The following is a 26,283-nucleotide window of genomic DNA, read 5'->3' as shown; positions in this document are numbered from 1 at the left end:
CAAAGGGAATGATTTTAAAAAGCATTACACACTTAAAAGTGGGTTGTACTCATGTAAATACATTTTACCATGTAAATGTGCTTTTGAAAATTGCTATAATATGGGGCGGATTTTAAAAGGCCTGCGCGTGTAAATCCTTCGAGATTTACGCGCGCAGGGCCCTCGCGCGCCAGCACGCCTATTTTGCATAGGCCGCCGGTGCGCGTAAAGCCCCGGGACGCGCGTAAGTCCCGGGTCTTTCGAAAAGGGGCGGGAGGGGGCGTGTCCGGGGCGTTCCCGAAACGACGTGGCATTTCGGGGGCGGGCCCGGGGGCGTGGTCGAGGCCTCCGGACCAGCCCCCGGGACCGGAGGACGGAGCGGGGCTGCCGGCTGGCGCGCATAACTTTGCCGACAAAGGTAGGGGGGGTTTTAGATAGGGCCGGGGGGGTGGGTTAGGTGGGGGGAGGGCGGAGGGCGGAGGGAACAGGCAGCGCGCGCTGGGCTCGGCGCGCACAGGTTGCACAAATGTGCACCCCCTTGCGTGCGCCGACCCCGGATTTTATAAGATACGCACGGCAACGCGCGTATCTTATAAAATCCAGCGTACTTTTTAAAGATCTACCCCATTATGCGCATAAATGGCTTTTTTAAAATTGCTATGATGGTATGTCACATATATTTTAGCAATTTTGAAAAGCCCAGTTATTTATTTATTTATTTAAAATCTTTTCTATACCGTCGCTAAGTTAAATACCATCGCAACGGTTTACATGTAGGCAAATATTTAATGTAGGTAAAAGTGTACTATAATACATTTTAACAGGTGCCGTCAAAGGTTCGGTTACATGGGTAAAGTGCATTTACATGTATAAAGTCCTGTTTTAATCATGTAAATCTGTTTGAAAATTACCTCCCAAGAATTCATCTACCTTCCACAAACAGACCCAGCTCTAGTTTTAATAAAAATTGTTTGAGGATGTTTTTTAAGCACGCTAGTTTTCTAACTACTAAATTCACTGCATTTTGTTTGCATATTGCTGTAGCTATGCGGGTATACATTTGCTTTCTGCCCATGTTATTGTGTTAATGATGCATGAAGAAATTGTTCCCTTGGAAAGTCATTTGTTCTGAATTCCTTCAAATGGGAGCTAAAATTAAATCTGCAGCAAAATTGATGATTTCTTAATTATGTCCCAGTTAGATAGTACTCATATTGATTGCTTTAATAGAAACCACTACCAACTGATAAACTGGTTATACAGAAAATGCCAATATCTTTATGTCAATCTGTCCTATTTGCTTATTTGTAACCTGTTGAGTAACCATAAGATGAGCAGGAAGCTGAATCTCCAAGCTCTAAAAGTCAGTTTTAGTTCACATAGAACTCATCTCTGTAGTTCTAATTCTCTGAGGACCAGCAGGATGAATCAGCCAGCCTTTACCTCTGAGGTGCCATGGACTATTGCTATTGCAAGTTCTGGCTGAGGCTGTGCATGCAGAAGGATTAGAAGATGTGAATGCAATTGGAGCATAAGCTCAAGCTGCAAATGCAAAAAGATCCCAACCCCAGAGGGATCTAATACAGCACTGCTGCCAAGTTGTAAATGGCCATTTATTATAGAGAGCAATGGAAAATTTTAGACTCCCAGACTGCTTGCCTTCTAGGTTATTCTCAAAGAGAATCTCCATGTTCTAGTGCAGCTTTTACAAAGTGTGTGACAGAAGATACAAGAGGTGATTTAAAAATGCAATCACTACATGTGCTTTTCCTTCCCTGAACTAAATTTAGTGGCTAGAGAAAATAGGTGCCTAAATTTAGTACGTGAACCCTGTTTTCAAAGGGGTTGATTTAGATACCTAAAACCTTGGAAAATTGACCCCTTAGTGCAGTAGTATTCACTGATGGTCCTTAAAGGTCACAAATCAGTTAGGTTTTCAGGATATCCCTAATAAATATGCATGAGATAGATTTGCATGAATACAGCCCCAATTGTGTGTAAATCTATTTCATGCATATTCATTAGGGATATCTTGAAAACCTGAGCCGTTTGTGACCCTCAAGGACCAAAAGCAAATACCGCTGTCTTACTGCATAAGTCCCTGGTTTTTTTATGATTCAGTGTGCTTGAGCATAGGAGTATTACTTGAGGAGATTAAGAGGTCGATTTTAAAAGCATTGCTCATGCAAAAATGTCCACATACAATTGTGGGCCACGAGCGAGCAGTGCAGATTTTAAAAGCTGCAATTTAAGCGTTTTGAACCCGTGCATGTGCCAAAAATAAGGGGGCAGGGCATGGGGGGTTCCGAGACAGGGCCAGCACATACATGTGTAACTCCATATTTTACAACTGGAGGCCGCAGCACACAACTGCTTGTTAGCCGCATAATTTTACCGCTTCTCCTGATGAGGAGCAAGTCTATAGATCTTGTATTTTAGGGCTTAAAGGACAAGACATAAATAAGTTGAAAAGGAGATGTGATGAAGAAGCTGTTAAGCTATTTTATTTCTAACATTCAACACTACACATTTTAGATGATAGTTGCCTCAGTTTTGAGAAATTAGATTTTATAACTTGAACATAAGTGGCAGACACATAACACTGATAAGTAAAATTGTTTTTCCAATTTTTCTCAAACAGTAGTTAGGTTATATTAGCTTGGTACAGTGTTTAAAACTAATCCATCAATGTATTATTTATACTGTGAAAAGTAATTAACATATTGAAGTGTTTTTATTGCCACATATGAGTCCATGTTGACTCTGCATGAGATTTCAAAATTACCGAAGGTATTTTATTAAATGTTGGGTTGTGGTTTCTGGTTGGCTTATTCTATAAGTCTGTTTAAAAATTAGGTTGACTATCATAAAATCATACAATGTGATCAGAAAGTCTTGATGAGTAGGGTGGATCACTATTATTTACCATACTTAATTTTGAATCCTGTTATCTCTTCATGCATGTCATTTCAGGTGCTTAATTGCATCAATATTCTCAGATTTCTCAAACCCTAATTATTTCATTGAATACAAATTGATTTTTATATTTTATGATAAATGAAATTTAAAATTTTGTATGAAATTGATATATAGCTCGAGGTAGTTTGAACAGTTTTTTAAAAATATTCTTTCATTGGAAAGTCCAGAAAAGAAACAAACTTTGAAAATAAAGTAGAATCTTTAGTTGTGTAACATTAAAGTTTTTAAACAAAATTTTACAGCAATATGGAATCCAAATAGCATAATTCTCCTAGAGGGTTTCAAATCCTTGTTCTTTTATATACTGTAGGCCAAGTATTTTAGACAGAATATTACTTTTACATGGAGCTTCATTAACAGCAAGAGATAGTTTTAAATTTACATTATTGAATAAGAGCTAGACTCTAATGCCAATATTCTGTAAGCCAGCAAGTGGACAAGTTATCCAGCTAAATTTAATTGGATAACTTGTGCCAGATTTTCAGCGATATTAACATATTGCTGAATATACTCACCTAAAGTTAGCCAGAAACTTTTGAAACTTAACCCACTATATTTAAATATAATCAGTTAGGTTTTAATGTTATCTGGGTTCATATATTCAAAATATATCCAATTAAGTGGTGACCAAAAAAGAAAAGCATAGAGATCCAGTCTGCCCACTTCCTCATGCTACTACCCCTTTAAAGGCTGCAATCCTGATGGCTTTAGGATTTTCAGGGTGCCAAGTGGGCCAAGAGGATTTGTGTTGGCTTGGGGCATGGAAGGGGATAATTAAGGGGTAGTTGAAATCACAGAGAGGGAGCTGTAGTTGATTGTTGGGCCAAAAGGTGCACAACTTTAAAATTATCTTTTATGGGGAGCTTAGGGAGGCATTGGGCACCACATCATTTTAAAGCCTTTACGGGTCGATACAGTATCGTTCGGTCGAAGATTGCCCGTCTGTAATGTGCTCGGAGCGCACAATTCGGGCGCGTAAGGCGATCCAGCGATACAGTCTCCAGTTTCACGCGTCCTTAGCGCTTCTTAAAACAGACGCATAACCCTTTCCGCACGCGGCATGTAAATGAACGAATTAGCTGTATAATGCTGTATAATGAAGGAATTAGCTATTCCCCTCCGATACCGTAACGCGCGCTCAGATTATCTCCTTAGTAATCCGCTGTTTTGCCGCGGCCTTAACGTGTTAGTTTACCGCCTCCCCCTAGTAGGTGTTAGGACTGTGAGTCTAGTAACAAATCCATCGACACCGCTTAAGATACTCAAAAACAATAAAACACAATAAAAAAAAAGCGATCCAGAGATGATCGAGAAAATGTAATGCTGTGGGACACATAAAACCTGTCAGAAAAAAAATAAAAATTTTTAAATACCTGTCGGAGGGCCGCGTGGGTCCAGGCGGCCGGTGGGCGGCGGGATCCGGGGGGCGGGTGGTCATGTGTTAAATCTAGGCCGCGGGCGGGTGGGCGCCTGTTCCAGGCGGCGGCGGCGGGGGGGGCGGGTGGACGCGCGTTAGTTTCAGACAACCGGCGGCGGGAGCCGGGGGGCGGGTGGTCGCGTGTTAAATCTAGGCCGGGTTGCACAGGCGCGCATTCATTCACTGCCGGCGGGGGCTGCCTCGGCAGCCCCCGCCGGCAGTGAATGAATACGCGCCTGTGCGACCCCTGCGATTTGGCGCTCAAGGCGTGACATCACGGCATGTGACTGCCTTGAGCACCGGAGGCAGCCCCCACCGGCAGTGAATGAATGCGCGCCTGTGCGACCTGGCCTAGATTTAACACGCGACCACCCGCCCCCCGGCTGCCGCCGCCGGTCGTCTGAAACTAACGCGCGTCCACCCACCCCCCCCCCCCCCCCCTCCGCTGCCGCCGCCTGGAACAGGCGCCCACCCGCCCGCGGCCTAGATTTAACACGCAACCACCCGCCCCCCGGATCCCGCCTGCCGCCTGGACCCACGCGGCCCTCTGACAGGTATTTAAAAATTTTGTTTTTTACACTTCCTGGTGCCTGTCATTTCAAATGTCATTTGAAATGACATTTGAAATGACAGGTACCAGCGCACCCAGGTTACTGTATAGGCGCTGTATTAAGCGCCTATACAGTAAAATGGGTTGCGCGGGCATAACCCTTCCCTAACGCTTTACAGCCGCGGCATGCATTTGCATGCAATTAAAAAGAGTATCAGGCGCTAGGTCAAGAGAACTGTGCGTGCGGGGAGGAAGGGTGCGCCTGACACTGCCGCACTGTTTCTACCGCGGCCTTACAGTATCGAGCCGTTAGTGGGGTGGTGGAGTGGTTCATGCTGGCTGGCCTGCTAAGATTTTTGTTTGGTTGCCTCTTAACCAAATATACCAGGAGTGAGAAATTTGTTCTGGGGTCACATTATACATTGCCGTCCATGACAGGGGCCAGGAAGTGGTTTCCTTGGAGCTCTTCAAGCTGTGGGTGGTCCCTGTATAATTCAGCATTAAAAACACATCATAACTACAGTAAAATAGCAATAATCATAATAACAGGTACAGAGCAGAACTAGGACAGTTCACATTACAACCTCACATACAAACATTTTTTTTTTAAATCTGGTGTCACCTCAGCAAAACAAAATCCTTCCATTGCTAAACACTTTTCAGTAACACAAACCCCTGCAAAAAAAAGACATCTAGAACCTTCCCATACTATATCATAATATCACTAACTCGCAGGACTTACAGCAAACTTATCTATGAAAAGTCAACAATGCAAATATTACACCAGACCAAGAACACTAATACTACCTACTGAAGTAACAGAACAAGCCAGACTGCTACAAATCCCTACAGAGAAACTACATGCTAGCAGAAATACATGCAGATCAGAGACCAACCAGATGCAGAAATAAGGGGCTACGAATTAGAAACAGCAGTAAGCAGGCAAAACTGAAATAGACCAAGAAACCAGACTCTGAACAGTGGAATTCTAAAGAAAGAGAAAATGTAAAAATATAAGAAATGCACATTCCCAAAATGGCATATTCCAATCAGTAAAAACTCAAAATAATTTTCGTCTTTTTTTGTCTGGGTTTTTTTTTTTAGTCTTTATTTATTGCTTTACAAATGAATACAACAAATAAAAATTACAGTTGAAAATATTATAATAACTGGCTCCTATCACAATCATGTATCTAGGAAAAAAGAAAAAATATATAATCATATCAGTTTTGTTTTTTTTAGCAGTCAGTTATTATTCTGTTTTGGGGTTTTTTTTACATTTTTCTAATCAGTTGGTCCCGGTCTCTTTTTTTCCACTTTACTCCTTGTCGTTTTTTCCTAATTCCTTTTTCAGGGTCTCTCTTCTCTTTTGTTTCTTCTCTCCTCCTGTATTTTTCCTTTCCTCTCTCTCTCTCACACACACAAACATAAAGGCTCTCACTATCACTTGCTTTCTCTAATAGGCTCTTTCACATACACAGGTTCCCTCATATACACACAAAGATTCATACCTTCTCTTACAGGCTTCCGCACACATACACACACACACACATTCATTCTCGCATGCTCTCACATGTGTTCTCTTCTCTAACATACAGGCTATCACTATCACATAATTTCACATAGGCTTTCCCTCTCACAAACACTCACACACATACACACACACACAAACTCTCACATGCTTTCCCTCACAGGCTCCCTCACACATAAACACACAAATACACTATATATATTTATATATAAACACTCACACAGGCTCCCACTCTCACATACATATGTCCTCTTTTTTAACCACAGCCATACCCTTTCTTTGGCCACCGCAAAATGGGGTCCATGGTGGCCTTCTTCAGTTGCCATGAATGGGATCCACGGCAGCCATGCTGCAAAACACTTCTTTGGACACCATGGAATGGGATCCATGGCAGTCCTTTCCTTTGGCCACCGTGGGATTGGATCCATGGCAGCCATGTTGCTGGTCTCATTATCAGTTGTTTGGCAACCTTGATGAGGTGGGTCACTGTCCTAATGCACCTTCAGCTGTTGACATCATCAAATGATGCCCGCTAATGTGCACGATGACAGGGCCACAGTGATAATGTAACATCATTCATCTTCAGCAGGGTGGATATAATAGTGACAGGAAAAATGTATGCAGACCAAAAAAATTATGTTATCGAGCCAGTTGTGGTCCGTGAGCCTCAGTTTACCTACTCCTGAAATAAACATTGATGACATTTAGTTTTTCCTTCCTATTTTCTCCATGGCTAATGATGTGCTAACTAAAATTTCTCATTGTTTGTTTGAAGTTAATGGCTGGCAATCCCAAACAAAAACTAGCATTAAATCTCAGTAAGACTGAGATTATCATGCTTGCTCGCTTTCCTCTGGCAGAAGAGCCATCTTTACTGTTGTTGAATGATTTGCAAATAACATTTCTAGTCAAGTAGATAATCTGGCTGACTAGGTGAATTCAGCATTGTCTTTATGCCCTCATATAAAAATACATTTTTCAAGTTTAGGCTGTTACGTATTGTAAAACCATTCCAGACCAATAATGATTTTCACATAATTATTAATGTACTAGTCATGACACCACTGTTACACTCCTGCTCGCGGTCTCCGGAGGGTCACCCTTGCCTGAAGCCAAGTCTCATCTTGGTCCTTCGTCCCAACTTCCGGCCCTCGGATGTTCTTGCGGCTGCTCCGTCCATGCCTAAGACGCTGACTGAACCTGTTCCATTTCAGCGTGGTCCGTGACCAGCCATGGGTGGCTGTGTAGGGCGTGCCTTGGTACAGGCTTCTACTGAATCTTCACCATGTTCTGGCTTCATCTTCCATGTATTTGTCTGGAGTCTGCCTCGCACTCAAGCGTGGTCCTTGACCAGTCCTGTGGGTTCACCCTGTGGTGGGCTGTGTAGGGCATGCTGCGTCGCAGCCTCAACCCAGTACTTGACTTTGTTCCTGAACCTTGATCCTGAGTCTTCATGTCCTAAGCTTCTTGTCTGTGTCTTCACGTCTCCAAGTTCTTTGAGTCTTCATGTTCCAGAGCCTTCGTCTGCTCTTGCCTCCTGTCCGGCCAGCTGCCTTTGCCTTTCCCAGCGGCAGGACCGAAAGGGCTTGGAGTAGTCGGAGGACCACTCAGAGACCAACCTTGTGTGGTTGGCCTCACTCAGGCTGTGCAGGTCAGCAGGGGCCTGGCTTCCTGGTCTCTACCCATGCGCGGACATGTTTCACCAACCTCTGTTCTGCCTTGGGGTCCTCTGGGGTCGTGCCAAGGTCCAAGGGCACACAATCTCCTCAGAAATGGGACTGCTCTTCTAGTGCTCCCTAACAACCACTTGATTATTGCAATTCAATATATTTTGGCTTACCACAGTCCACTCTAAGGGCCCTCCATTCAGTACAGTATGATGCTGCGGGGTTAGAGTCTGGCACAAATATTCATGAGCATGTTACCCCAGTTTTAACAGGATGTCATTGGCTCCCAGTTGCTTGGAGAATAAAGTTTAAAATTTTTATGATTATTTTTAAAGCTATAAATGACCTAACTGTTTTAATTCCGTTTTAAAAATATAGGGGCGGATTTTAAAAGCTCTGTGCACGTAAATCCTTCCAGATTTACGCGCGCAGGGCCCTCGCGCGCCGGCGCACCTATTTTGCATAGGCCGCCAGCGAGCGTAAAGCCCCGGGACTTTCGAAAAGGGGCGGGAGGGGGCATGTCCGGGGGCGTTCCCAAAACTACGCAGCGTTTCGGGGGCGGGCCTGGGGGCGTGGCGCCGGCCCGGGGGTGTGGTTAAGGCCTCCGGACCAGCCCCCGGGACCGGAACAAAAGCGGGGCTGCCGGCCGGCGCGCGCAAAGTTAGGGGGGGGTTTAGATAGGGCCGGGGGGGGGGGTTAGGTAGGGGAAGGGAGGGGGAAGGTGGGGGGAGGGCGAAGGAAAGTTCCCTCCGAGGCCGCTCCGAAATTGGAGCGGCCTCGGAGGGAGCAGGCAGCGCCGCTGGGCTCAGCGCGCGCAGGTTGCACAAATGTGCACCCTCTTGCGCGCGCCGACCCCGGATTTTATAAGATACGCGCGGCTATGCGCATATCTTATAAAATCCAGCGTACTTTTGTTCGCGCCTGGTGCGCGAACAAAAGTACGCGATCGCGCAATTTTTAAAAATCTACCCCATTTTGTCATTCCCGAATGCTAAGATCTTCTTTTCAATGTCTACTTGATGTGCCTTCCGTAAAGCTTGTTATATTATCTGAATCTAGGGCGAAATGTTTTGGTGGGCCCTCTATAGAATTCTTTGCCAGAAGAGTTTAAAGCTGACCTATGGATTATATTACTTTGGAAACTATTTAAAACACTTGTTTATTCTCAAGCTTTTCCTGAATAATTAAGATGAGACCTTGTGGCTGCTGATATTAGACTGAGAGATTCAGACAGCTTTTGGAAAGTTTTAGTAGCATGGATATTTGCTATAGTATATGGCAAAACCTGTGATTTTTTTTCTAGTTCATAACCTAGGTAAGATTCAGGTAGGACATGCTCTGTATCTGTTGGCTACAAAGACTGGCTGCGATAATGTCACTATTATCTTTTTTATCTTGTTTGCTTTATGATGTCTTATTTTATGGTATATATAGTTTACATATTTTGTTGTTTTTCATTGTTTTATATTGTATTTAACTATATTTTATGTATATTTTACCATTACCCACTTAGAAATTGTGATAGGTAGCAGGAATTTATTAAACTAAGACCACAAGTGGTGGCCTTAGGTTATACTTTTCTTTTGAAATACCCATGCAGGTGTTTCATTAAAGGTAAAGGCGAAAGCTTTATATTTACAGCTGTTGAACAACTTAAATCCTTCTTGAATGCGAGAAATGTGGCTGCCCCATAGTAGGGAATATCGACAGTCAGTAAAGTAAGACACCACTTGATAAACGTTAAGCCAGTTATCCTCAAATAAGGTTTTATGATTTCTCCCTAAGTTTTCTTAGTCTTGGCCCCAATCATTTTTTGTTCGCCTGAGATAACATAAATGTGTAGATGAAAACTTTGAGTTGTAATGAAAAATTGTTATTATGTTTATCCATATTTTCATTTGCCTGGAAGTATGATCTTATGTATACTTTTGAAAAATTAATAAAGTGTGAATTAAAAAAAAAAAAAAAAGAAATTGTGATAGGTAGAATACAAATCTTTCAAATAAATAAGTTATCCAGGCAAACCTAGGCCTGGATTTATCAAAATGCACTAAATACCGCATGCAATAGGAAAAGGGGCATGTTTTATGGTAATAGGCAGTTTATCGCAATGTGCACTAATACCTATCGAAGAGCTAAGTTACCACAAATTGCATACAACCACTGGGGGGACCATGTTTACTACCACGGCCACTGAGGAGGGGGAGGGAGAGAGAGACTACTCATAATGCCCTCACCCTAGATAGGTATTTATATCTCTATGGGAGGCCCACCTAGTAACTCGAGGTGAAGTTTAGGTAGTAGTGTAGGGGATTAGGGGCCACTTTGACATTCAATGTGAGATGTACGAACAGAACAGTGCTCTCTTGTGAAGATTTGATGTCCCTCGGAGTGAGGAAACTCACCCAAAGATGAGATTTGTGCAATGTTCTCTTAACCTAGCTTGATGTTACCCAGGTAGAGAGCCCATCAAGCTAGATAGAGAGAACACTGCACAAATCTCATCTTTGGGTGAGTTTTCTCACTCCGAGGGTCATCAAATCTTCACAAGAGAACACTGTTCTGTTCGTACGTCTCACATTGAATGTCAAAGTGGCCCCTAACCCCGTACACTACTACCTAAACCTCATCTCGAGTTTCTAGGTGGGCCTCCCATAGAGATATATTTATTATTTATTTATTTAAGGGTTTTTATATACCGCAGTACGTAAAGAGATACATCACCGCGGTTTACATTTAACAATAACTTAGCAACAGGCTTTACATTGACATTATTAATAGGTATTACATATACTAAAATCGATATAACAGTTTTGACAGAAAACAGGCTGGACAGACTGTGGACCATCCAATAATGTATAACATGCAATTAAAATATTGATGTAATTATTAAACCTTAAAAAAACAAAACATAAATACCTATCTAGGGTGAGGGCATCATGGCTAGTCTCTCTCTCTCTCTCTCTCTCACTAGTGCTCTAGGAGTGTCAAACTAGTAAAACGGGCCTTTCAGAACACATCACAAAATGTGATCAAGCTGTAATACTACCTATCACACAGCTTAATGCTACTGAAAAAGGTGTAGCTAAAATCGGTGTTAAAGCCTGCGATAGGACTTCAAAAAATGGTAAACCCAGCCCACTCCCGCCCCTAACTCCTCCTCTTTTTCAGATTTGCATCGCACCATACGTTATGGTGCGATCGCAAGCTTTAAGGGCTTATCGCATGCGTTAACGGTGCTTTTCGCATGCATTAAGCCCTTAATGCATGCGAAAACGCCTTAGCACATTTTGATAAATGACCCTATAAGAGAGCTAGAGCTATACAGTAAAGTTAGCTAGATAATGCTGAATGTCACCTCACTAAGCCACATAACTCCACTCCAGAATGTCCCCGAACCACCCTGACAGCTAGATAAATTTCTACCTAGCTAAATACTTATACGGTTAAGTCAAGGACGGTCAGTGTGACAGGAATTTCATAACGGTTGAGACCCCTCCTCCACTTCCAAGATTTCAGATCAGTTTTACAAGCAATCATTTTCACTAAAATCGATTATTGCAATTCACTTTTACTCGGCCTCCCTGCTAACACTATAAAACCTTTACAGATGTTACAAAACGCTACAGCAAGGATCCTAACCAAAACCAACAAAAGAGACCATATAACACCCATCCTGAAGAACCTGCACTGGCTCCCAATCAAATTCAGAATTTTGTTCAAAGTCTTATCAATCATCCACAAAGCCATACACAACATCACCCCTTTGGATCTCAGGATCCCGTTTCAGCCTCGCACTTCCTCCAAACCGGTGAGACAAGCATATAGAGTAACTCTACAGGCCCCCCCCCCCCCCTATCAAAACGTCATTAAGGAAAAGAGCTCTCTCCACCACCGGCCCAAAGCAATGGAACTCGCTCCCTCCAGACCTCAGGCTCGTACAATGTCCGATCACCTTTAAAAAAAAGACTCAAGACCTGGTTGTTCAACCAAGCCTTCACTTAACTCAGCTACCTTATCAAATCTCCCACTATTAGACTCTGTCCTTGGTAACTCCTTAATGGTACTTTCGCTCTAATAAACCCGATGTAGTTGCACTTAATACCTTTGCCCTATTCTTAGTCACCGAACATTACACCAGCTAGCATTAGGCTCGCCGATCAAATCACCTTTCTTATATACTATGTTAAACCCAGTTCTTTGTATCCAAGTTTGATCACCCTGGTTTAATGTAAGACATTCTCATGTCATGGTTATTGTTGGAATGTAAACTGACGTGATTGGTAATGCTTTTACTTGAATATCAGTATATAAAAGTGCTAGCTAAATAAATAAATAAATAAATATCCTGGCATTTCTCCAGCTAAGTACTGAATTTAGCCTGACAAAAATGCTGAATATGGATCTCTATTATCTCATTTTCCATCACACTGAAAAATAAAAGATGACTGAATGTAGGATATTATAAATTAAGCAGCTCTAAGTACTTTAGAGAAGTATTTCTTTATTTTTGCTATTCAACTATTGTACAGTCTTCCTTTAGGCAGATTAGCCTATACATTTTACTTATTTTACTTAACTTTGAAGTCCTGAGTGACATTTGAAGTATGACCCATTAAGAAAGGTTTTGGTCACCTAAATAATCCATAATAATTATATTCAGTTTTAATTGTACAATTAGATACTTCAGATGTTTATGAAAAATACAAAAACATGACTCAGCTATCAAATGGGCCGGTAGAGAATTCCACAAATGAGGGACATCAACCCCAAACATCCGTTCGCAGGACTTTCTCTATCTTACATCTCTAAGAGATGGAATTTCTAACAGGTTTTGTCCAGACAGATAATCTCAAAGCTGATGCCGAGTTATAATTCTTCAAAACAGTATTCAAACATCCTAGTGCATTATTACTCAACACTTTGCTTACCAACAACTGTTCTCCGCCACTGGATAGGGAGCCAGTGCAAAACAGGGGGTAAAATTCTCTTGCAACCGATTCCAAGCATGAGAAGACATGTTCTGAAAGGCTTGCAAAGCCTTCTCCTTAGCCATATATAATCCCACATATAGGGAATTAAAATAATCCAGCACAGAAATCACAAGGAATTGAAAAGTAAAGGAGACTATTAACTTAAAGACCAATGCTCCTCTCGGCAGACTTTCATTTGCGACAGCGGCACACTTCATTTCTTCTACTAAGCAATCTTTTCCCTATAGGAGACCATTCTCTTTCTAGAGGAGGAGCTACTGCCAGTATTTGTTGTTACTGCTGCTGCTTGTTACTGCTTGTTACTGCTTGTTACTGCTGCTGCTTGGTAGGCTGCTGTTGTTACTGCTACTGCAGTAACAACAGCAGCCTACCAAGGCCTTGTCACAGGAATAGAAGGTAGTCCAAGCTTCAAGCTACTATAGAGCCTAAAACAACTTCAAGTTCCCTGTACGTACCAGGATCAGTCCAGACTGTGGGTTATGCTCCCAGTCCAGCAGGTGGAGTCAGAAGTAAAAGCTCGAGGGGAGGTCCTATATGACCTCACCCCCTGTGCCTCAATTCTCAGTATCTTCTGACTCCAGCAGGTGTGAGCAGGGGACTGGTCAGTCCCCAGCACAGGTTTTTTAGGTTTTAGGCATTTGTTTTCCTGTCATTTTGAGGGATCAAAAAAAAACAAAAAACTAGTCATATTATTGGGGCTGGGTTGAGAGGAACTTGTCGACTGCCTGTTTTGTCTGTTCCTTTCCCCTGTTCCTTATTTCTTCGCTTTTGTGGTAAGTGTTTAATTTAAGTGTTTAAATTTTTATTTCAGCAACTTTCAAGCCACCTCTTGCCGGTCCGTTCGGCACTGGAGGGCGGCGTTATTATTATTTTAATTTTCCTGTCAGCTCTTGCGGCAACCCCCTCCCTCTCCGCCCGCCCTGCGAGAGATTTCGACCCGCGGCCCCACGACCGGGGCCGCCGGCTTCTCGGAGGTCTCTTTTTCCCCAGCAGCTTTCACGTTCGATAGAGGGGGGACGGGCGAGCAAACGTCGTGCACAGCAAATTGCCAGGACCATTTGTTTTCAGGTCTAAGCCGCGCCGCCTGGTTCCTGCCTACCCGAGGGGGAGGGGTTCTCCTACCTCATGTCGCGGACGTCGAACTGCTCAGCGTGTGGGTGCTTGGGGAGCTGCCTCTCTATCGAGGGGCTGTGCTCCGGTTGCAGACCTACCGAGAGGGTAGTTGCGCCATTGGGGGAAGGCACAGGAGACCAAGGAGAGGAGGGTTCCTCTCGTCAGCGGCAAGCCCCATTCTCGCTAAGCGCGGGAACGGTGGCCATTTTGTTTTCTGATGAAGAAGCTGGTGCGTCAGATTTGGAGGAACCGGGTGACCCGATACCTCAGCAACCTGCCGTTTTGCCACCTCCAGTATTACAAGGGGAACAGCTTTCAGTCGGGGAACCCCCGGGTGGTCCTCCCCCGGGGCTGCCAGGATTTTCCCCGGAGTTTGTAGTACTGATGCACCGCGCCTTTTTGCAAAGCAGCGGTCAGCCTTCGGTTTTGCCCTGGGGACCCTCCCCAACCAAGGTGCCACGTCTGGATCCCTCTCTAGGGGGACCTTCGACACAGGGCTTGGGTCAACCTCTAGGCCCAACACAGATGGCTTCCGGGCCTTCAGCTGGTCCACCGCGGGTCTCTCCGGTTTTACCTGATGTGGATGTGAGTCAGGACCCAGCTGGAGACGATCCTAATCTCTCGGTGCAAGTCGAAGGAGACGATCCCAGAGTACTCCGCATTTTCCAAGCAGAAGAGTTGGAGGGGCTCATTCCTCATATTCTTCAGGAGATGGATATTGATCCCCCCCCCCGGATCCAACGCCTTCAGATCCCAAGGTGAGAAAGGGAGACCCTCTCCTCGCGGGTCTCCGACCTTTGGCCAAGGCTTTCCCTACGCACCCTAGTTTTTTACAGCTGATTTCCAGAGAATGGGACACTCCAGAGGCCTCCCTCAGAGTCAGTAGAGCCATGGAAAAACTTTATCCTCTTCCGGTGGATTTCCTGGATCTCTTAAAGGTACCGGCAGTGGATTCTGCCGTGTCGGCGGTTACTAAGAGCACCACCATCCCGGTCACGGGCGGAACAGCCTTGAAGGACCTTCAAGATAGGAAATTGGAGGTCCATCTGAAGAGAATTTTCGAGGTTTCGGCTCTCGGAGTGCGGGCGGCCATCTGTACCGCCCTTGCGCAGAGGGCTGGCTTACGTTGGGTTCAACAACTACTTACCTCGCAGGATCTCCCTACGGCCGAGGCCCAACAGGCAGATAGGTTAAAGTCCGTGATAGCCTACGGTGCCGACGCGCTGTATGACCTTCTTAGGGTTCTCTCTTGGCCTATGGTGGCGGCGGTGTCGGCCCGCCGTCTCCTGTGGCTCCGAAATTGGTCGGCGGACTCCTCGTCCAAGACACACCTCGGTTCATTACCTTTTATTTATTTATTTCTTTTGTATACCGACATTCGATCGAGATATCACATCAGTTTCCAGGTAACAGGTTGAATAGGGCGAGATCTGCCCTATTTTACATTTAACAAGATAACGATTAATTAAACTGTTGAAATAAAAAACATTGTAACATATGAATACAAATGAATGTGAGTATAAATTTGTAGCATATATCCTATATACAATATATACAGTATGACTTGGTTACGATTAGATCTGGTGTCAGAGGCTATGGAGTGAGAGGAAGGGAGTGGGAATGGGGTAGGGGTGGGTTGGGGTGGTGAAGGGGGGGTGGAGGGGGATTGGGGGGGAAAAGGAGGGGGTGGTTGTGAGGGGGGGGGGTTTTGCGTTAGTGCATGTAAGGGCAAGTTCCTTTTTGGTGAGGATTTGGACCAGATAATCAAGTCCCTGAACGAGAACGCGGTACACAAGCTTCCGGAGGACAGACCTCGCTCAGCTAGATCTTTTAGCTTCTCCAGAAACCGATCCCGGAACCAGTGGCGTGCTCGGACAAACAGGCAACAGCCAACAGCCAACGTCAAGGACTCCATCTTACCGTTCACAGGGATGGAATTGGTCCTTTCGTGGACGGCGGGCGGGCAAAGAACCTACAGTGCCTCGCTCAGCCTCTAAACCTGCGCAATGATGCCAGGTTAGCCCACGAGCTGATCCCTCGGGTGGGGGGTCGGCTCACTCTCTTTTACAGGGAGTGGGTTCGAATCACGTCGGACCAGTGGGTCTTGGACATCCTAAGAAACGGTTACACGTTGGATTTTGTCCACGCCCCCAGAGACAGATTCCTTTTCTCCCCCTACGGATCTCTCCACAAGCAACAAGCTGTTCGTCAGACGCTCCAGCGTTTGCGTGCCTTAGGAGCAATAAGGCCGGTATCCGTCACCGAACTGGGGCGAGGTCATTACTCCATCTACTTCGTGGTACCCAAGAAAGAGGGCACTTTCCGACCCATTCTGGATCTCAAGACTGTCAACAGGGCGCTCCGGGTCCCACGATTCCGCATGGAAACGCTCAGGTCAGTGTTAGCAGCGGTCCATCGAGGGGAATATCTTGCTTCATTAGATCTGACGGAGGCGTACCTCCATATCCCGATCCACCCGGATTTTCAACGATATCTTCGCTTCAAGATCCTGGGACAGCATTTCCAGTTCAAGGCATTGCCTTTTGGTCTAGCTACAGCTCCTCGAGTATTCACGAAAGTAATGGTCGTAGTGGCAGCAGCCCTTCGCCGGGAAGGAATACTAGTTCATCCGTACCTCGACGACTGGCTCATCCAGTCAAAGTCTCGAATTCAGGGGGTCCAGGCCGTGGACCGGGTGGTGTCCCTGCTTCAATCGTTGGGCTGGATAATCAACTACGACAAGAGTCACCTTACGCCCTCCCAGAACTTGGATTTTCTGGGCGCTCACTTCGACACGGCAGAGGGCAAAGTGTTCTTACACCCAGAGCGAGCGCAAGCGTTGAGAGAGCAAGTTCACCGATTCTTGTTGCTTCAGGTTCCGACAGCCTGGGACTACTTGCAGGTGCTGGGAACTATGGCCTCTACAATCAACCTGGTTCCGTGGGCGTTTGCGCACCTTCGTCCCCTACAGAAGGCACTGCTATCCCGGTGGAAACCGGTATCACGGGACTACAGTGCGGTCCTGCCAATTCCACCGGCGGCTCGGCTCAGTCTCCAATGGTGGTTGGATCCCAGGTGTCTGGCCAGGGGAGTGTCATTGGAGACGCCGGACTGGGTGGTGGTCACCACAGATGCCAGTCTCACAGGATGGGGGGGCGGTATGCCAATCGAGCTCCATCCAAGGCATTTGGACGAAGGAGCAGAGCCAGTGGCCCATCAATCGGTTGGAGACAAGGGCGGTCAGGATTCTCTCGGACAACGCAACCACGGTGTCGTACATCAACTGACAGGGGGGGCACAAGGAGTCGCCTAGTAGCATGGGAAGCGGAAAAGCTAATGCAGTGGGCGGAGCGGCACTTGCTCCGGTTGGCGGCGTCCCACATAGCAGGCGTAGACAACGTGCAGGCAGATTTCCTCAGCCGTCAACGTCTGGATCCGGGAGAGTGGGAGCTCTCCAGGGAAGCGATGGTCTTGATAACAAAGCGTTGGGGAGTCCCCCACGTGGACCTCATGGCCACAGCCGAAAACGCAAAAGCTCCTCGCTTTTTCAGTCGCAGGAGAGAGCACGGGGCGGAGGGGGTAGATGCCCTAGTCCTCCCGTGGCCCACGCAGGTCCTTCTGTATGTATTTCCTCCGTGGCCCCTGGTAGGGAAGGTGCTACGTCGCATAGAGACTCACCTTGGATTTGTGATCCTAGTTGCGCCAGAGTGGCCGAGGAGACCATGGTTTGCGGATCTGCTTCATCTAGCTCGAGAGGGACCGATTCGCCTCGGTCACCTCCCTCGGCTTCTCAAACAGGGTCCCATATTTTTAGAGGAGGCAGATCGCTTCTGTCTTGCGGCCTGGCTTTTGAGAGGCGTAAGTTGAGACGTCAAGGATATCCGGAGGCGGTTATTTCCACCTTATTGCGGGCAAGAAAGACATCCACCTCAGTTACGTACGTGAGGGTGTGGAAGGTCTTCGAAGATTGGTGTAGGGCCCGTACTATTGTGCCGGTTCTCGCCTCAGTGGTTCAGGTATTGGACTTTCCTCAGTCGGGGTTGGAGATGGGACTCGCATATAACTCCCTTCGGGTGCAGGTGGCGGCGTTGGGAGCCTTGTTGCATACAGGGACTCTCTCGCCGCTATCCTCTCACCCAGATATCCTCCGTTTCCTCAGAGGTGTTCGTCAGCTGAAGCCTCCTTTCAAATCACCCTGTCCGTCTTGGAGTCTCAACTTGGTACTCTAGGTCCTGGGAGGTCCTCCGTTTGAGCCTTTACGCGTGGCCACCATCAAAGACCTTACCCTAAAGACTGTCTTTTTAGTGGCTATAAGTTCTGCTCGACGTATCTCGGAACTGCAAGCCTTGTCCTGTCGAGAGCCTTACCTCCGTTTTTCTGAGGAGGGTGTTTCCATACGGACGGTACCTTCTTTTCTCCTCAAGGTGGTTTCTTCTTTCCACTTGAACCAGTCGGTGGAACTTCCTTCTTTCTTGTTGTCGGATCCCAGGCATCTTCGCAGTCTGGATGTAAAGAGATGTCTAATGCAGTACTTGGCTTCCACCAATGACTTCCGTCTTTCGGATCATCTTTTTGTTCTATGGTCAGGTCCCAGAAAGGGTCAGATGGCTTCTAAGACAACCATCGCTCGATGGCTGAAAGGTGCAATCACAGCTGCATATATAGGAAAGGGGCGTCAGCCACCACTGGGTGTTAAAGCACACTCCCTTCGAGCACAAGCTACCTCTTGGGCAGAAAGTTCGTTGGTGTCCTCTCAGGAAATTTGCAGAGCGGCCACCTGGAAATCAATACATACTTTCTCTAGGCACTATCGCTTGGATGTTCGGGCTCCGATTTTCGGGTCCTTCGGAGATAGTGTTTTGAGAGCAGGGCTGTTATCGGCCCACCCGAAGTAGGGAAGCTTTGGTACATCCCACAGTCTGGACTGATCCTGGTACGTACAGGGAAAAGAAAATTATTTCTTACCTGCTAATTTTTGTTCCTGTAGTACCGAGGATCAGTCCAGACACCCTCCCTGGATATTTGGGATTGTAAAGGGATAAGCCTCTGCTCATTGTTCCTACTTAATTTCTGCTGATTCGATCTCACCCTGGGGCTCCAGGGCTCACTGTTTTCACACAGTTTGGTTTACAAGTTCCGTTGTGAGTTTACCAGTTTTAATCTTCGTTCATGATTGTTGAACAGTTATCTTTTTTGATCCCTCCGTCTCTTCTCTTTGGCTTTGTAAGTCTAGTTACTGAGGATTGAGGCACAGGGGGTGAGGTCATATAGGACCTCCCCTCGAGCTTTTACTTCTGACTCCACCTGCTGGCCTGGGAGCATAACCCACAGTCTGGACTGATCCTCGGTACTACAGGAACGAAAATTAGCAGATAAGAAATAATTTTCTTTTTTGCGAAGAACAGCCTTTGCAAGGATGTTATAATAACCTTCCATGGAAGGCAGGATGCAAGACTTCAGCAAGTTTGGGTAATTAATAAAATGTGGAGTGGGGGAGTAGCCTAGTAGTTAGAGCAGCAAATTGAACACTAGAGAAGCCAGGGTTCAAACCCTTTTGACACTCCCGGTGACCTCAGGCAAGTCATGTTACCTCTTGCCTCAGGTACAAAATTAGGGAGTCCTTTCCCAAAGAGAAAAATACCATGGGATTTACAAAGCAGCAGTAATTGATCCCACAGTATTTTACCCAGTAGTAAAATATTGCCAGGAAAAATACTGCAGCTTAGGTGGCTCTCCTCACAGTGCCCTATGGCAGCCCCACAGCCTGAGGCCATCATCTTTTTAAAGGTTCTGAGCATTATGTATATGTGCACTACTTCTCCCCCCCCCCCCCCCAATTAGTGAACAAAATCAGGAGTCTAGTGAGAGCCCTGAACCCTGGTGCCCCCAGAGGCAGTTCTAGTGGTGTATAAGAAAATAAATACAAACAAGGTAGCTGTGTAGCCTACTCCCATTCAAACCTTGCCAATCTTCTTCAAAACTCTCCCCACCAGCCTCCAGATTTCTTTCTTCTGTGAGTTTTATATATTATGATTTGCAAGTTTGTTTTTCATCTTTAACATTTACTCATCTGTTTCAAACATTAACCTTAAGAGTTCTATCTTAAATGCGTATGATACAACATGAATCTTGTAAATTTCACATCTGATTCTAAAATGGGACATTTGAACTATGTAATCTTTTTCTTTTACAGGTGAGACAAATGATAAGGATGTTCAGGTAGTTGAACTTCCCATCGTTGATAGTCTGCATCCTCGACCTCCTTATTTGCCACTGGCTGTACCCGAAGACCTTGCAGACAGGTTGATACGTGTTCATGGGGATCCTGCAGTGTGGTGGGTCTCTCAGTTTGTCAAGTATTTGATTCGTCCACAACCTTGGTTAGAAAAGGAAATCGAAGAAGCCACTAGGAAGCTTGGGTTCAAACATCCAGTCATTGGGTAGGAATCATCTTCTTAATTTTTTTTCCTGTAGGTTTTTTTTTGCTTTCTTTGGGGAAGAGTTGTATGGCTGACCTCCATAACACTTCTGTCTTGTTACAAATATAATGTAGTATTACAGCTTAGAAGGAACTGCTATGAAAAGTCTATAGTACTATCACCTTGGGCTTCCCTGATTATGCTCCTCCCACATATACTCCCATACTTTCAGTATTTTTTATTTTTTATTCAAGAACCACATCATAATGAAGAAATTTAAGCAAACTACTGTTTAGAATAGATAGGTGGGCTCTCAGATGTGCGTTTAGATGTGCTCAGGTGGGCGCCTACTTGAACCATGTATTGGGTGCCAACATTTTAGGTGTCCAAGATTTGCACTTATTGCACAGAGCGCAGCTGGGCACACAGTTATCAGACAATTTTGTGAACATACTGATAGTGGATGTTTATCCATGGTGCCGGTAGCAAAGAAGCCTAAGCGCCTTACCCTTTGTGCTACTTGCCATATTCAAGCATCACAGCCTGGCATCCCCTCTAACTTGTGTCAGCACTGTTTGGAGGCTCAAGGAGAGTTGTCTCCAACTGACTTTGTTAAGCTCGGTCCTTCCCAGCATGATGCAGGAATGGAAAAGGAGGGGGAATTGCCAGAGGTTTCGCCTGGTTTTGGGGCTCCACTAACTGGTTCATCGGCAGGGGAAGGTAATTCAGTGGGCTCAGGACTGATGCTCTGTGGTTTTGGAATGGATGCCCTCTGCTTTTTCTTGGTGGAATTTTTTCAAAGGCTGCAGTCCTTTCTTCAGGCGCAGTTGGTGGCCCCGGCCAATCCAAACAATTCAGGATCACAGCTGCGGGTTCCCACATGCCTGGTGCCGTCGGTAAGTGTCACAGTACATCTAGACTGCTGCAGGTCATGCTGATAGGGACCCAGATTGCACGGATGATGAAGCCAGTCCTTTCTCCCTGGAAGATGGGGAAATTTCTCCGGGATTGGAGCCGTATAGAACAATGTTGAGTTTCTTTCATAGAGATGAGTTGCCAGCTCTGATTTCTCAGACATTGAAGATGTTGGGGGTGCCAGGTGCTGATTCCATGTCTAAGCCAAAGAAAAATCCTATTTCATTTTTTAGCATAAAGCATCACGTTTCTTCCCCAATATGGAGGCTATTCAAGAATTGATTGATCTTGAATGGGGCACCCCGGAAGCTAATTGTAAAGGGGGAAGATCCTTGGAAGCGCTGTACCCCCTGGCTGCAGCTGAGAGAGAACAGTTGCGTTTTTTGAAAGTGGCTGCAGTTGTGTGTGCCATCATCAAGCGGACGACTATCCCTATAGAAGGGGATGCGGCATTGAAGGATGCACAAGATAGGAGATTTGAGGCTATCCTTAAGCAGGCCTTTGAGGCAATGGCAATGAATTTGCAGATAGTCTCTTGTTGCTTCCTAGTGGCTCTGTTCTTGCTTGCTTCTCTTTCAAGAAGTTGATAAATCTGGTTTGAATTCCAGGGCCGTGATGGAACCTGCAGCCACCTTTTTGGCAGATGCGGGCTGCGACCTGGTACGCACTTCTGCCAGAGGGGTGGCTTCGGTAATAGCAGCCAGGCATCAGCTATGGCTTAAGAATTGGTCAGCCAATAAAATTTAAACGTCTAATCTTATGAAATTGCCTTTTAAAGGATCACTTTTATTGGGAGTGAGCTGGAAAAAATGGGCAATAAGTGGAGTAAGTCCCAGGTTCCTCGGTTACCAGAGGATAAAAAGTAGGCACTACACTCTTTCAGCATGAGTTGTTGTGCTAGGGGTTTCAAACGCTTTCGACCCTACAGAGGAGTTGCTTCTCAGAGGGCTTGTCATTTGGATAGGTGTCAGTCCTTTCGCCCCAGGCACCCAGACAGGGCGCAGGCTCGAGTAGCAGTGCCCCTCGAATCTCTCAATGAAAGTGTGCTGATCCACCCCTGGGAACAGGAGATAGGGTGTCGCCTCTATTTTTTTTTTATTGGAGGTGGGTTGAGATCTTGTCAGACCAGTGGGTTCTGAGGGTGATAAGAGTTGGCTGTGCTCTGGAGTTTCTCAGCATTCCTCAGGATGTTTTCATGATGTCTCCCTGCAGCTCTCTGCAGAAGAGGCAGGCAGTGGAATGTACGTTGTCAAGACTCCTCAACCTGCAGGCTGTAGTCCCAGTGCCCGTGTCACAAGAAAATGCGGGCCGATATTCCATTTATTTTGTTGTACCCATGAAGGAGAGTACCTTTTGCCCTATCCTGGATCTCAAGGAAGTCAACTGACATTTGTGGATGACTCATTTCTGCATGGAAACCTTATGCTCAGAGATAATGGCAGTACAGACAGGGAAGTTTCTTACATCTTTAGATTTGTCAGAGCCGTACCTATATATTCCCATCCGGCTAGAGCATCAATGTTTACTGCATTTCATTGTTTGGGGCGACATTATCAGTTTGAAATCTACCCTTAAGTTTTGCCACCACGCCAGAACCTTCTCCAAGGTCATCGTGGTGGTAGCGGCAATGATGAAAAAGGATGGCATTCTGGTCCACGAGTACTTAGACAATTGGCTAATTTGGGCCAAGAGTATGAAAAGGAGCCTTCAGGTCTCACACAAGGTGATCTCCTTGCTACAGGAACTAGGTTGGTTGGTGAAATTGGCCAAGAGCAATCTATATCCATCCCAGACACTGGAGTATCTCGGTATTTGTTTCGATATGAAGCAAAGCAAGGTGTTCTTGCCAGAGATCTGCATTAAGAACCTGAAGGCGCAGGTGAATTTTCAGCTTGGAGAAGAGACGGTTGAGGGGGGATATGATAGAGGTGTTTAAAATCATGAAGAGGTCTAGAACGGGTAGATGTGAATCGGTTTTTTACTCTTTCAGATAATAGAAAGACTAGGGAACACTCCATGAAGTTAGCATGTGGCACATTTAAAACTAATCGGAGAAAGTTCTTTTTCACTCAACGCACAATTAAACTCTGGAATTTGTTGCCAGAAGATGTGGTTAGTGCAGTTAGTATAGCTGTGTTTAAAAAAGGATTGGATAAGTTCTTGGAGAAGTCCATTACCTGCTATTAATTAAGTTGACTTAGATAATAACCACTGCTATTACTAGCAACGGTAACATGGAATAGACTTAGTTTTTGGGTACTTGCCAGGTTCTTATGGCCTGGATTGGTCACTGTTGGAAACAGGATGCTGGGCTTGATGGACCCTTGGTCTAACCCAGTATGGCATGTTCTTATGTTCTTATGTTCTTAACTATTGACAGAAACAATACGTACAACGGTGTGGTCTTATCTACAGGTGCTCGGGTTGATGGCAGCCACCCTAGAGGTGGCTCTGTGGGCAAGGGCGCATATACGTCCTCTTCAGTGTACACTATTCATTGGAGTCCACAGTCTCAGGACTGCTGAATACAGCTTCACTTACCAGTGGAGATAGAAACATAGACAATGACGGCAGAAAAGGACCAACCGGTCCATCGAGTCTGCCCAGCAATCTTATGTTAGCATCTGCCACGCCATACAGGTTGCAGACTTTTCCTAACTCCAATACTATTTAACTCCCAACAATCAACACACATCACCATCAATATCACTATTAGCTACCTCTTACAATGTAATTATATGTAATTATCTGGTTTTCCTTTTCCTTCTTACTCCAAGTTCTATTTTCCTTGTTACATGTAACTGCTTTTTCCGCACTATTGTTCAAGTTTAAGTTTATTTTGCACTCCTGTTTCATGTGAACCAGCATGATGGGACTATTGTCTTGAATGTTGGTATATAAAAAACTTAAATAAATAAAATAAAAATAAATATTTAATTTCCCAAAACTTCAAAGTCAGGGGCCCTTGCTGGTTGCTGTCTGAGTCCAGTTTCCCGTTCCCTCTTGCCATTGAAGCAGAGAGCAATGTTGGAGTTGCATCAGAAGTATCAAGCTTATAGGTAGGAACCGCCACACCAGCAAGTTACCTCCATGCACTCTTCTTCTTTTCTATGCTCTAACATTTAGGGATCCACAGTGTTTATCCCATGCTCCTTTGAAATCTTTTACTGATTTAGTCTTCACCACCTCCTCTGGAAGGGTATTCCAGGCATCTACCACCCTATCCGTGAAGAAATATTTCTTGATGTTGGTTCTGATCTTCCTCCCTGGAGATCATCGTCCAATTGCAGTGGTGGTTGTAAGTGGATCATCTAAGGAAGGGCATTTCCAATCGAACACCAGACTGGCTAGTACTCACAACGGATGCAAGCCTCCAGGATTGGGGGGCTTACTGTCAGGATTTGACAGTTAAGGTGCACTGGAGTATAGAAGAGACTCTCTGGAGTATCAATCGGCGGGAAGCCCATGCCATTCGGTTGGCATGCTTCTGGGTCGAATGGGTCGAGTAATGTCAGAGAATTTATTTATTTATTTATTTAAGGCTTTTATATACCGACTTTCTTGATACAGATCAAATCAACTCGGTTTACATCGAACTAAGCAGAACTATAACCAACAATTCAACAAGAGACATTTAGAAGGAGCATAAAAGTTACATTGTAACAAGGTTGCCTTAACTGGGAGAAGGAAAAAAAGAGGGGGAGAACGAAAGATAAATTATTATATACAATAAATTACTATATACAATGGAGTATGGGATGGAGGCAGAGGCCAAACCTCATGATAAGTTGTGAGCAAGATTAGCGTTTGATTATTTACATAAGTGATATGATGATTCTAAATCAGGCTGTAGAGCTAGTAGCTGGGAAGGGAATGCGATGACAATGGCTTACATCAATCGCCAGGGAGGAACCAAGAGCCAGCAAGTATCGCAGGAAGTAGCCCAACTCATGGACTAGGTGGATGAACATCTTCAGGAGATCTCAGCCTCACACATTGCAGGAAAAGACAGTGTAATAGTGGACTTTCTCAGCAGACAGAGTCTGGATCCAGGAGAATGGAAATTGTCAAAAGATACATATTAGTTCATAGTGGACCACTGGGCCGTCCCGTTTCTAGACTTGCTGGCGACATCTCACAATGTGAAAGTTCCTCACTTTTTTAGTCGCAGGAGAGACCTAAAGTCCTTGGGCATCAATGCCCTCGTGCAGCAATGGCCAGAAGGCAAGCTTCTATATGCTTTTCCCCCATTGCCTATGTTGGGCAGAATGATTTGGAGAATCGAGAGTCACACGGAAATGGTGCTTCTAGTGGCACCAGATTGGTCCAGGAGGCTGTGGTTTGCAGATCTGTGAAGGCCCCTGATTACTGGTCCAGAGGGATCTGCTGTGGCAAGGGCATGTTCCTCATGAAGATCCTACTCGATTTTGTCTAATGGTATGGCCCTTGAGAGGGCTTGGCTGCTGAAGCGTGGATACTCCACTGCCATGATTGCCACTTTGCTTCAAGCGCAAAAGTTCTCCACTTCCTATGTTTGGGTTTGGCAAGTGTTTGAGGCTTGGTATGAAGATCGAGGGGTTCATCCTCATTTGGTTAAGATCCTGCTCATATTAGATTTTTTGCAGATTGGATTGATTAAGGGATTGGCCCTTAATTCCTTGAAGGTACAGGTGGTGGCTCTTGCTTGTTTCCAAGGTCAGGTGAACGGTGGACCCTTGT

General features: G+C 45.4%; 1 protein-coding gene across 9 annotated transcripts in view; it reads left to right on the top strand.

Annotated features, from left to right (window-relative positions):
- FUT8 (fucosyltransferase 8) overlaps positions 1-26,283 on the top strand; it is a 543,593-nt gene that overhangs the window by 462,018 nt on the left and 55,292 nt on the right. For all 9 annotated transcript variants that reach the window (XM_029598885.1, XM_029598887.1, XM_029598881.1 and 6 more), the window contains one exon: positions 20,424-20,670. In XM_029598885.1, the coding sequence (XP_029454745.1) occupies positions 20,424-20,670 (247 nt within the window). The remainder of the gene's footprint in view (positions 1-20,423; positions 20,671-26,283) is intronic.

The sequence above is a fragment of the Rhinatrema bivittatum genome, chromosome 4 (genome assembly GCF_901001135.1).
Source record: "Rhinatrema bivittatum chromosome 4, aRhiBiv1.1, whole genome shotgun sequence".
In the NCBI taxonomy this organism is placed as follows: Eukaryota; Metazoa; Chordata; class Amphibia; order Gymnophiona; family Rhinatrematidae; genus Rhinatrema; species Rhinatrema bivittatum.
This window is presented reverse-complemented; position numbering and strand designations above follow the sequence as displayed.